The sequence below is a fragment of the Cricetulus griseus genome, chromosome 2 (genome assembly GCF_003668045.3).
Source record: "Cricetulus griseus strain 17A/GY chromosome 2, alternate assembly CriGri-PICRH-1.0, whole genome shotgun sequence".
NCBI classification, from domain to species: domain Eukaryota; kingdom Metazoa; phylum Chordata; class Mammalia; order Rodentia; family Cricetidae; genus Cricetulus; species Cricetulus griseus.
This window is the reverse complement of record NC_048595.1, coordinates 343,601,030-343,614,427: the sequence shown is the minus strand read 5'-3', so window position 1 is coordinate 343,614,427 and position 13,398 is coordinate 343,601,030. Positions and strand designations below refer to the sequence as shown.

The 13,398-nt window shown below is 41.4% G+C and overlaps 1 protein-coding gene across 3 annotated transcripts in view; it reads right to left on the bottom strand.

The window, feature by feature from the left end:
* The window catches only part of Prlr (prolactin receptor), a 171,515-nt gene that overhangs the window by 33,037 nt on the left and 125,080 nt on the right, over window positions 1–13,398 (bottom strand). For all 3 annotated transcript variants that reach the window (XM_027401294.2, XM_027401295.2, XM_027401288.2), the window contains exon 3: window positions 2,536–2,645. In XM_027401294.2, coding sequence (XP_027257095.1) covers window positions 2,536–2,602 — 67 coding nt within the window. In that variant the 5' untranslated portion in view covers window positions 2,603–2,645. The remainder of the gene's footprint in view (window positions 1–2,535; window positions 2,646–13,398) is intronic.

Below are 13,398 nucleotides of genomic sequence, written 5' to 3'. Positions count from 1 at the left end.
ATTCTCTCTCTCTTTCTATAGCACACACACACACACACACACACACACACACACACACACACACACACACACACACACACACCACACATGGACACACACAACGTCTATGCACATGAGAGAGACAGACAGAGAGTCTGATCTGTACTTTTTATAAACTTATGAGTGTAAGGCTACCCACTGCAGTCTTGCTGACATACCAGAGCCTGTACACTTAAGGAAAATTGATCCCTAAGATCCCCCAGAAGCTGTCAACAATGCTTCAGTTGGGGATGGGGACTCAGGAGCCCTGCCCTTCTCAAAGTTGGACTGTTGATTGGCTTGACCTTGTGCCATCTGCACACAACCTCAGCTACTGTGAAATTATGAGTATAGTGGTCCTGCCATGTCCAGAAGTCACTGTTTCACTCCAGTCTTCCTCAACTTATGCCTTTCAGTCTTTCCATCCCCTTTCCCAAAATGGCCCCTGAGCTGTGTGTGTGTGTGTGTGTGTGTGTGTGTGTGTGTGTGTGTGTGTGTGTGTGTGTGTGTTCACCTCCCTCTTTGGTTCTTTTTATGAGTAGGTGACCCAAGACTTCCTCATAGTTCTGTGGATCTTTACGAAGCAGTCAGTATGGTAAGAGGTAGGATAGTGGGTATTTCCACTCTGAGTGGAGAGCTACCATGGTTAGATAAGAGATATTCCCACTGTCAGTGCAAGAAGTGAGAAGGTCTAAGGGAGGTGATGTGGCCAAGGGTATGAGTTTTTTTTCACTAGCTTAATTTCCAAAGCTTTTGGCAAGCTGATCTCCAATTTTCTTGCTTGGCTATTATGTTGAAAGAGGGACAGAATAACCTTGGGATTTTGCCATGATGCTGTTGATTTGGGAGGCCAACCATAACTGAGAGTATATCTCATTTTCCTATTTTTTTTCCTGTTTGAGAATCCAATGCTAAATTCATGTGTAGAAATATTTTTTTCTTTCAGAGGTCAGTGTTAGCATCTTGGGGGTCTTTTATATCTTTCCCCAATTAACTCAATCTTTCATGCAGGCTCTCAGGATGGAATTTTAGTTCAGAAGAACAGATCACAAAGATCATGGCAAAGGGATCATGGCTGAGAAGAGGTCTATACATAATCTAACCAGAAGGAAGAATTTATTGGAGATCTAGTATGATGCACCAGATGGGGTCATGGGAAGAAGGCTGGCCAGTCAGTGGTAACAGAGTGTCACAGTATCTCACAGATTTGCTGAAAAGAATCTGTGTGAACCTTGTGTGTATCTACCAACATGTGGAGGATTGTTTAGTTAAGTTCAGAGTCATTGAAAAATACAAGGTTTCTTTTTCTTGTTTGTTTCTGTCATGGGTGAGGAGAAACATTCGATGTAGAGAGAAATAATTCATTAAAACCCTCCAAACTAGCAGGATTTGGTCGTGCACATCTTTAATCCCAGCTCTCAGAATCAGAAGCAGGCGGACTTCTCAGTATGAGGCCAGCCTACTCTACATAGCGAGTTCTAGGACAGTACTTAAGAGTTTCTTTCACAGGGTATCATGATTTTTCTCTCTTCTTTCTTTCTTCCCCTAACTCTGGCTATTAAAATAGCACTTTTAGGAAACTCCAGGGGAAAAGGTAAGGCTGTAGAAATACAATCAGTCAAATGTTATTTTCATGCCCCTTGAGGAAACGAACTTTATGGACTATCTCAGTGAACAGAAAGAGGGGATGTTATATAATTCCAAGAAATGCAGACACTTGCCTACAGATTCCACATCAGGAGTAAGTACACACATAATGAATTCATTACACCCATATAAAATATATTCAGAGAGAAATACACACAAAGGCATAATGATGGCAATATACACTGGTGCACATACACACAACAGTATACACACATATAAATACACATAGGTTCCTCATGGGTATCCACACACACAAATACATATACAGACACAAAAGCATTTACAATCAAGTACTATCAGCATTTGGCGAGTACATGGATGAACTTGGAAGTACACACCCCCAGAAGTACATAGAAGTAGATGTGGAAACTTACATAGACAATCACACACCCTTTAATTTAGCTGTGGCTTTTGTTTCTCTTATTAGCACACATACTGAAAGTGGTTACACCTGTTTTCCACCTTGTAATGGAAATCACTTATGTTCTTTTATAGGCTTCCAAAGGCATTTTCACATATATTATTTTATCTGAAGCTCTTGAGATATCCCTATCCTCCCTTGGAGAAATTATAAACAGAGACAGACAAATGGTTCAAATCACACAACTGGTAACTATACCCTGGATGGAAACTCAGATCCTGTCATCCCCAGTGCCCTTTCAATCCACTCACAAAATGGGGATGGAATAGAAGGAACACAGTGATAAGATTTTGCATTAATTTTAATGCAGAAATGTGGCAAATAATTTAGCTGCAGCAAATAACACGAACATTTTCATTTCTCATAACTGCATTGCAACAGACCGAGACAGTCTCTCCACCCACCCAAGAAGCACTCCAGGCAAGGAGAGTAAGAAGAGAGTCTCTTACCATTAAGAAGGCTGATGTTGAGAAAAAGGAGGATGAAAGCAAGGGCAGATGGCATGCTTTCCTTCATGTTGGCCCCTGTTTCTTGATACAGGCAATGGATCAGAGGCTCCCTGGAAGAGAAAACACCAGGTACCATTTGTTAAATTACAGCCCGTCAGGCACATGCACCACTTTATTCTGGGTGCTTGCAACTGATTCTTTTTCCTTGCTTAATGTGACCGACAAAAACAGCGGGAAGAGAACGTAGGAAAATGTACCATGGGATGGCTTGGTTAAGAGGCACTGATTCACACAGGCTGGCAAAGATTTCACCACAAGAGGTCGTCAGACAACAATGTAGAGCGTTCAAAGGAAGTCAAGGCTGTTGGCTTTTTATTTGTTTTGGTTTTGTTTTCTGCACTCACCAAAGTTGTTCTATTTCTACTTTATTGTTTAGCTGTCTAAGAGCACATCACCCATTTATGTAACATAGGTGTGTGCTCTGCAAGAGAACCATTCAAGGAGGGCTCTGGCTCCAGTATTCTGAGCCAGTTCAACTTATCGATACTGCCAGCCTGAGGGTAGGAGGGTCGGGTGGAGGTTCCTGTCTAAGTTCAGGCAGAGAAGGTTCTGGAAGTCTCCAGGGATATGAAAATGGCTATGAAGCAAACCTCATAATAAATTTTAGTGATCCTCTGTGTGGCTTCTTTCTCCTTTCTGTAAAGCCCCATAACAAGAGACAATGAACTCCAGCAATAATTTAAATCTCTTGTGTTCAGAGTAATAAGTCAATTTTGAACCTGCAGGGCTTGAGAGTTTTGAGAAATTTATTATTAATATTATTATTTTTACTCTTGGAACAGCTTTCAAAGCCTCTCATGTTTCTTCTTTAAAAAAATTATGAACTTTTTTTAAAAAAAGGCTCATTAGTCTTACTAGACTTCAAACATGGCCCAGAAAGCAATAGTTTTGATGAACTACGTGCAAATTTCCAGAAACACATGGTTTTAATCTCCCTTTAAATTTTATTTTTAAATCAAGGGAAGAATATCTAGGAGGCCAAGTGAAGAGTTGCTTGATGAGCCCCTAAAGCTCCAGAATTTGTCCATTCCTCTATCTGTCAAACACATATTACTCAATGGAAAACTTTTTGAAGGTGTGTTACACCCGCCACTACTGCTTGTGGAATCACTCAGAAATAGACATTTTGATGACACTGGAAGCTTGGGGCGTGTCAGTACCAAAAAGCAGTGCCCTTACATTAAAGATTCCAGTTCAGAACTTTGCTGACCCACTAATGGGCCCAGCAAAGTGCTGGAGACCCACTTGCTTTGCCTGCATTCTTTATTCCCTCTAGGTAGCATGTTCTCAATCTAACCTTCTTCTTTTAACCTCCCTGGGGGCCATTTTCTTTAAACCAAGTGTTCAGAGGCTTCTAATGGGTTTTCAATGATGCACTTATAGTCCAGGCGCTGGGCTGAGTCATCACTTGAATTTCATTTTGTCCTTTCCGTGGCCCCAAAAGCAGATGCTGGTTAGCACCCCCCTTTTTAACAGGTACAGACACTGAATGTAGAGAAACAGTTTAATAGGCTGTCAATCACCTGCTAACAGGAGAGAACAATCTGGCAAGTCACAGAGCATCTGAGAAATTGTGATCTGTGGGATATATGTGATAGATAGCAAAACTGTCCCCTCATGTAGGGGAAGAAGATACATGAGGCAAGCACAATTGAGTGGTGGAGAGAAGTATGCCAAGACCTGGGTGAACCAGAGCAGGAGAGCTAGGGCAGGCATTGTTATGTCAGCTGCTGCTCTACTTGTGCTTAAGGGTCTCCAATATTGTTGATCTGTCTAAACTTACTGTGCATCTTCATCCTGGCCTGGAAGTGGGATTCTGTTCCCTGGCTGAAGATATCCCAAATGATATGACAGACTTTGATGAGCCCCCATGGAAGGTCTCACCCTCCTTAGGGAGTGGATGGGGGGCTGGGATGAGGGGGTCAGTGAGGGAAACAGGAGGATGGGAGGGATGGGGAACTGGGATTAATTCATAAAATAAGATTGTTTCTAAAAAAACAAAAGATGCTCTATAATATCCCTTCATCGAGACTTCCTTACTCCTGTGGGAATCACATAAACAACACCTGAGATCACCATGCTATAAATCACCCCTCGTGGGTGAGGTCAGAAAGCTCTGCCAGACAGGGCTCCGCCTGTTTTGCAAATGAAACACTAGGAAAGGAATCAAGGTAATCAGAGGCAGGAGTGGATTTAGTTTATTTGCTTATATTTCCTCTTTTGCTGGTGCAGGAGCTAGGAAACTTCCAATTTAACTCTCCCCTTTTAAAAATGCTATCAGAAACCACTCTCCGCACATACGAAACAACTTTCTCCTGAGATTTCCTGAGACACACGCTGGAATCTGGTCACACCCATGCACTTTCTAATGCCCCAAGCTGCCTGTGCCAAGGAATTAGACATGTTCCTCATGTGTTTCAACAGTGACTTCCCAACTCATTCTTCATCTTATACTCTCTGGCAAGGTAACCATGGTGTGGTAAGCAAGCTTCCAGAGGGAAGCAGAATGGCAACTGTTCACCCTCAGTGAGGCAACACTAAAAGCCAGCCCTGGTCAATAGTATACAGTGTTTTTGTCTTACCATGAAGCACATTTCCTGCTGATCCACAGACCAGTTTTTGTGCTAAGCAGACACTAGCCTGGAGATAGATTTGGTTTTTATCTCTCCGAATCAGTTCTCCATGGCAAGCAGATCGTGATCAAAAGCAGGCAGAACAGTCCTTATCGACCACATCAGTTGGGGCTGGGATGAGGGTCCACAACTTTGCATGGTGTTATAGTGCAGATATTTCAAGATTTGGATTCAAATATCTGGAATCCAGTTAGCAAAAGTCGAGCCTTGCCTACCCAGCCCAATCATCTTAAGATCCACACACCACCAACTCTCTAAGTATGACTGGTTGAAAAGTGAAATGTCTCTTATCTATGAGCAGGTTTTTGGTGGGTTCCTAACTTTCATCTGCTTTGCCCATGACTGCATGATGTGGCTTCTTTACTTCCGAATCCTCATTCCCTCCTATTCCCATGCCCCTTTCCATGTCCTTATTCAGACTGCTACAGTGCTCTGTCCTTCTGTGGCACACATGCCAAGAGAACTCCTTATCCCTCTTCTCCCTAGGGCTGCTTTCTGCATCAACAACGGTCCTGTTTAGGCCTACTCTTTCCAAAAAGCCCCTCTTTATTACTGTCTCCTATTAAGCCAACCTTCTTCCACAGGGGCTAACAGTAAGGTTACAATCTACGGTCCGGCAGCTCATTCGTTTGGGAAACTAGAATGACCCCTCCCTAGATGAAAAACTAGTCAGGGTCCCATGGCCTTCATTAGTGCCCCCACCCACATCATGGAAGGCACACCATAAGAGAGGAGGCAGTGTGATCATCAAGTGTTAGGCAGAACAGAATTGAACCTTCACCAGGTCACTGCCTGATATTAGCTCTTCATTTTTTTTTTTTTCTGCTTACATTCTTTCTGCATGCTTTGGTCTACCTACCCCTTGACATAATCAATTACAAAAGTCCAAAGCCTCAGCTCTCCCATGGTGTGGGACTTGCTGCTACCCTCGGGTACTAGGAGATTCCTAAGGTTTCTGCTCCATCCTGCTTTTCTATTACAGTGGTCTCAGTTTCCTTAACCAGAGAAATGGACCAAACAAGCTAGGTAGAGACTGTGAGGATCTTCTTCTTCAGTCTCGCAAGCCCAATCCTTGATGGAAAAGCCAAGTCAAAGCTTACTTTAAGGAGTCAACCTTAAGTATTCCGCAATAAGTTGTCACCAAGTGAATAGATCCATGCCTACCATTGAAGTAGCTACAGAACATAAAAGGTAGCCCAGAAATAGAACTGGTGGTTCCTCTTGATCTCTGGCCACCCCAACAGTACTGATTTCTAACACAAGAATAGTCCTGCCAACTTTATATAGTGGAATCATACAACAAGCATGTTAATGGTGTGTGTCAGTCAGTCTGTCTGTCTGTCTTCTGTCATTCCACATTGCATTCTGGTTGTTGTACATAGTTTTACAAAATTTATTTTCATTTAAATTTCATTGGATGAAATACTATAATTTCTTCATTTATGCTACAGTTGGACGTGTCAGTTATTTCTGGTTTTTGGTAAACTTCAAAAATTGTTTGAGGATTTTTATACATGCCTATAATATATTTTGATCAAATATGTCTCCACCTTTCCCCCCTCCAATTTATCATCTATCACCCCCACACTATTCCTTCAGAACTTCATGTGATTTTTTTTAACACACTAAATGCACTTAGAGCTGCCTGTATGTGCATGTTTGTAGGACAATCTTCAGGAGCACAGTCAGTTTTGTTTGGGGACACTGACTCTCCCTCCCACAGCAGTCAAGACCCTTGTTATAGGGAAGCTGTGCAGACATCACAATGCTCACCCACACTGGTTCTTTACTACAAGTGCTTAGTATGCTGTCTCTCATACCTTCTTCCCATTAGCCTCATTACATTTCTAACATCTTTCTTGCCCCCCCTCAAATGCAAGAAAGCCTTTATGTTTTGCAAACCAATTTCAAATACATTCATCTATTAAAGTATTTATACAATATTAGACCCTTCCTTTGAACTCCTCTGCTCATTGAATCACCTCACTTGCCCTAGGTACTAAATCGTCAGAGGCTGAAATAATTGGGCAAGAATCCCATGTATTCCCTTTGATTCTCAGTCTGAATTTTTTTTTCCAAAACAGAGTGCTAGCATTTAATTTGGAAAACAAAAGGCATAATCTGCTCAGGGTAGGGAGAAGAACAGAAGGGATTAGCTGTTTCACACCACCAAGCTCAAGATTAAGATTGCTGTATGCTGGATTTCGGAGCAATAACTCCAGCTAGGAATAAGTACTCAGCATTTGTTTGTTAAAATGAATCCAGTGCAAAGACACACACATCACAGTGTGGTAATTTATCTGCAATTAGATTTCCCAGGTGATTTGTCTCCCTGTGTAGTGCCAACCTGAGTCAGCTCCCATTTTAACAACTCTCTGGTTGTTTAGTTAAATCATCATAGTTGTGTGAAAGCTATTAGAAATAGCTATGGAGACATTTTAAAACATCTACTTCTGACTCCCTCTCTTTTCCTGTTTCAAAAATCTGAGAGGTGCCTGAGAGGGCGATGTACTGTGTGCATGCATATGCTATGCAAGCAGAGAGCTGCATTCTGTAAGAAGTCAATTAGCAGAGAGAGTGTGGTCCAAATGGGAGTTGGTTAAGGCTGGTACTACATAAGGGAAAGATCATGGAAAGATCTACCTTCAAAGCTAGCTGTTGCCAATTACAGTCCAGGGCTGTATTCACTTCTGCTCTGGAGTCATTTTAAGATACTCTGTGCTTACCCACAACTGGAGGTATCGCTTCCAACTCCAAATACACCAACTCTCCTCACTCACTCACCATAGCCCCAGCAACATCTTTGCTCTGACAGAGGTTTGTTCTCACTCATCGGTCTTTTTTTTTTTTTTTTTTTTTTTTTTTGGCTTAAGGGAAAGAAGAGGAACTGGGTGAGTATTAATCCTCCCTGGCCAGGCCATAGTTTGGACAGATGTTGGAAAAATCCATGTTGGCCTGATTTTCAGAGAAACCCTTCTCTCATGGGATCATCCATCAATAAATAACTGCAAAAGCACCATGCATTGGATATGATGTTTTGCAGCTTGCTCACTAAGCTACTCCACAGGCCCCAGTGGGTTTCAACCCAAGATTCATACTACCATCATGGGAGAGGTCCCATTCCTACACTGAGTCACTAGAAATTCTGAAAATGGCTGGCACTCCCTAGCCACAGCTTTTGCATCTGTTGCTTCACCAAACCTAGAATGGAAGCATTTGGAAAACGTTTTTGCATTGTTGCTGAATATGACATTTTGTCATTCCCTAAATAAGATAGAATAATTGAATGTAACATTTATACTATATTAGGTAATCTAAGTAATCTAGGAATGATTTAAAGTATATGGAAGGGTGAATATAGGCTATGCCTACATATTATGACATTTTATACAAGAGATGTGAATAGCATCTCATTGGTGTCTTCAGGGGTCTGAACCAATCCCTCCTATAGATGATTTTTTTCCTTTTCCTCCTCTATTTTTCATTCACTAGTCTCCCCTTTCCCATCCCTCTTCTGCTTCCCCCTCTTCTTCTTCTTCTGCCCCTCCTCCTCCTGGTAGCGTGTTTTAAACCTAGGGCCTCACATATGCTAGGAAAGTACTCTATCACTGAAGAGTAGCTCCTCTCCACTCCTCAACGCCTTTGTAGCATGGGGACAGTCTTGCTAAATTGACATGCTGGCCTTGAACTCACTGTGTATCCAAGGCAAGCCTTGAACTTGTAATCTTTGTGCTTTAAAATGCTAAGATTTAAGGCCTTTAGCACCAAACCCATATCTCCCTGGATAATGATGGATGATGGATACTAATTGGTTTTAAGTTGTGCCCATTGGGATGCATGCCCCCCACCAAGCTCTGTCCATTATTGGAAGATATAGCCAGAGCTAAGGACCACTAATGGGTCCTTAACACATGATGCTGCTTAACACATATATACCTCCATTGCTAGGTCCCACTGACAGAAGAGGAAGATGAGGTTGAGAGAGGTTACTGATTGATCACCATTACATGGGCAGGCAGCACCACAGAAACAGTGAGCCTAGTCCTTGGACTCCGATTCAACATCAAAAGTAAAATGCTCAACCTTTTATGGCACTGTAGGCTGCACTATATAAAGCACTTCCACATCATCGTATTTTATTCTTACAATAGACCTTTACAGAACCAGAGCAGCGATTATTGCCATTTTTATTGCTATGCCCACCCTATCACTCTCATGTCAAAGATGAGGACAAAGATGTTCAAAAGGGTATGGGGTATACGCACCAATGACCTTATTTCACAAACTCCCAGGTTTCTCCCAACTGTGGTGATAAAATATGAGAGCATGTATTGGACACACTGTATGTCAGGCACTGCTTTGTTCATTTGCTCAGCTCTTATGACAATCCTCAAGTGTAGGTACTATTATTATTTTCATCTCACAGATGAAGTCCAGAGATGTTCTGTGAATTGCCTATACAATCACACAGCTAGTGGGGAAAGAGGAGCATAGCAGTTGAACTCCAGAGCCTGTGGTATTTATTGTACTCTTTCCACTTTAGGTATCTACAGAGGACCAATAGTTGTATCTTTAAAGAGCCCCAACCCAGAAGCACAAATGTCACCTGGCATGAGAGCTGGGAACAGGTAAGATGACCTTGGTACCATAAGCTCTAAATTCTCTAAGACTGTTTATCCCTCTTTTTGTCTGTTTCTTTGGCTTTTTTTGAGGCAGGGTTTCTCTATGTAGTCCTGGCTATCCTAGAACTCGATTTGTAGATCAGGTTGGCCTTGAATTCACTGAGATCCACCTGTCTCTGCCTCTCAAGTGCTGTGATAAAAAATGTATGCCACAACCACCCAGCTGTCATCCCTCTTTTTGATAAGGGTCTCAGTGCTCAAACCCACTACCTAAAGGTGGCTCTAATGCTGGATGCTGTGGGAGGCCAATGGTATTCCTTCTATAGTAGTAGACATTCCATTCTTTATGCACTATCTGTTTGAAGTAATATGTGTCTGCATATGGGGCTCAGGAAGGGGCATTTCAAGCATGTAATTCCATGACCTTCATTCAAGCTGAAACTTGAGAGCGCCAGTTGAGGAAAAAGAAAAAAAGAAAAGAAAAGAAAAAGGAGATGTTTTTGGGGTAGGGCCTGGGCCTGGCCCAGGATGATGTGGTAGAATTTGGGGAGCCCCTTTTGAGGGCCTTACCCTGCCTGGGAAGTAGAGGGGGGATGACTAGGGGCAGGTGGGATGTTGGGGGAGGGGAGGGAGAGGGAGAAGGGATTGACATCTGAAGCAAGCTTGTTCCTAATTTGAACTAATAAAAGAAAAGAATAGAAAAGAAAAGAAAAGAAAAAGGAGATGTTTTAAAGGAAGTAGGGGAACTGTCCTTCTGTGGGAAATGCCACATTTGAGGCTCTGATGGAGGTCAAGTGGTGGTGGACAGATTGGATTTTGGTCCCTAAATGTTTTCTTATTCCCAGTCATGGGGAAACATTTATCATTATAAGACATACTCAGGCATTATGCTGGAAAGGAGCATTCTCCAACCCCACATTAGACTCATTCATTTGAAGGCAGTGGCTAATGAGACGTGAACAATTGTGACTAATTTGGCTGTATCCATCTAGCCATCCACCTATCCATTCATCCAGAAACTGTTGCAGAATGTGGCTTGGATTTTCTTTGCCTAAGTTGCAGAGCTATAGTATTATATATCAGATAGTGGCTACATCTGGGTTCCAACACAAGAAGGTAAATGGAGTTATATATTTGCACAACAGAGCCCACACAGTCCAGAAGCACCATGGTCAGCCTGCTGTTTTTTGTTAAGTGAGTGAACAATGAATGTTACTTCAAGTCATAGAAGTCTCACTGGTGTTTGTTGCTATGGCAAACCTAACTACCAAGGGTTATGTAGTAGGAGGAGGACATATGTTTTACCAGATTGTTTAAAGAAGATTCTTCTGAGAGCGACAGAGAGAGAGAGAGAGAGAGAGAGAGAGAGAGAGAGAGAGAGAGAGAGAGAAAGAGAAAGAGAGAGAGAATGTGTGTATGTATGTGTGTGTAAAACAAGCTTAGATTTCATTAAAAAACATCCCCACACAAATAAATTATTGCTAGTAACAACCTTATCTATTTACGTATGTTTCTTAATTTCTAGAAACAAGCTTGGAAGTGAAGGGGAAATTTAAAACAAAAATAAAAAAGATTAATTACTGTTTTATTGCTTCTTTGGCTTCCTGCCTAAGATTTTTTTGAGTTTTGAATCATGGCATTTTGGAAACCCATGACTTGAAAGGATCTGGTCCACTTTCACGTCTACACATGAGGAAAGTGAGGTCAAGTTCTTCTTCCTCACAGCCACTGTGTGGCCTTGAGTAACCCATGAAACTCCCTTGAGCCCCAGGGAGTTCATCTCTAAGATGCAATGACCATAGTACCTCTACTTCAGCCTTCCTGTGTGGGGGAAGCTAGATAATAAAGCAGTATCTGGTATGAAGTGTCAAGTGTCTGATGGGAAAATGGTCAAGTGTCTAATTGGAAAATCTTCAAGCATTGAGGATGGGCTGTATCCACATTTGAGAAAGCTGGTTAAGTCTGAGAAATATCAGGAATGTGTCAAAAATCTCTCTTCTTTCCAATTCCTGATTTTCTTTACTACTTTAGTCAGGATCCTGAGAGTACATCACAGGAGAATGAGAAGGGTCCAGCACCCATCCCATCACAAATGGGGTTGCCTTTCCTTTCTCCCCTCAGCTTATGTTGTCTTTATTACTCATCCTGCAGTGAGATGATTGACTTGTGGCCTCTGAAACTCGGGAGAAATGCTACGCTTTTAGTCTAGTTCTGCTCTTTAAAGCTTTCCCCCAAATATATTCCTCCCCCACCACCATCTCTGTCTGTATGTTCTTTTCTCTCTCCTGGCCTGCAGGAAATGAAGATGAGGACTTTGTGATTGTCATAAGAGCTCATTATATAGAAGGGAGTCTCTTGATTTCCACTCTGAACCCAATGAACTTCACAGGGATGAGAAGTAATGATTTAGTTATCAAGCTTTGAAACTAGAGGCTGAGTACTGAAAATGCCTGATTTTGCTTAGCGTGGTCAGTCTATGGATAATCTAGAGACAACCATCATGGCCAACTTTGGATAGTAACTACTGTATTTGATCAAACAGAAGAGCTATGAGTAATGAAAACCTCTGATGCCTGGTCTGCTGATACAGATCTTGAACACTATTGTCAAAATCATTTTTTTTCAGTTTCCATATTATTCATTCTATCACTTTGCACACATTCCAAGGTGCACTAACACTTGCTGAATGATTGATTGCTTTTAATGTTTTTTTTTTCCTCCTTAGTAGTGTTTGGGATTGAACCTAGAGCCTCAGGAATTGGAGGTGAGCAGTCCACCACTGAGTTACAAAAGCCTGATTCACTTACAAAAATCCACATGAAACATAATATTTTCACACTTTTCTCATGTTCTTAGATCCACAGGGAAGGAAATAACACGTACCCTTGAACCAGGGAATTCTTTCTTCCTATCAAGATGCACTTCAAATTACTGAAGACAGTGCTCTGAGACCTTATTGATTCCTTGAATGCCATTCCGTGTGCATTAATTCGAACTCAGGGATAGATGTATTAAAATGTACAAGATTTGACTACAGGGAAGTTGGCTAGTAGCCAAAGTACATAAAATTTTAGTTATTGGAAATTGAGGAAACTCAAAGGCTCTCAAAAACAGACAAAATTTCAATTATACAGTTTTTAAATAAAACAAAATAGGGATCTTTATCTAAGTCCTTAAAATTTTGTTCATTCTTTTTTCAATGGAAACACATTCAGGGGTAGCATATATATCTAATGATCTAAAGCACGTGCCCACAATAAAATTTTTTATTTTAATCAATTGGATACTCATGTAAAAATTATTCACTTCTATGGCTTTTTAGGACGTTGAAGTCATTTGTGAATTCATCAGTTACAGTGAGATGCTGTGGTTATGGGATACTATATAGAAAATAAATACAGATTAAAGAAGTTTTGCTTAAGTCAAACAGAAAGGACTTGATGATCCTCAGTACCTAGATATACCCTTGTTAGCCTTCTTTTCTTCTTCTCCCCATCTTCCCATCCTACATTGTTTTTATTCCCTTACTTTAATAGGTAATAGCTGTG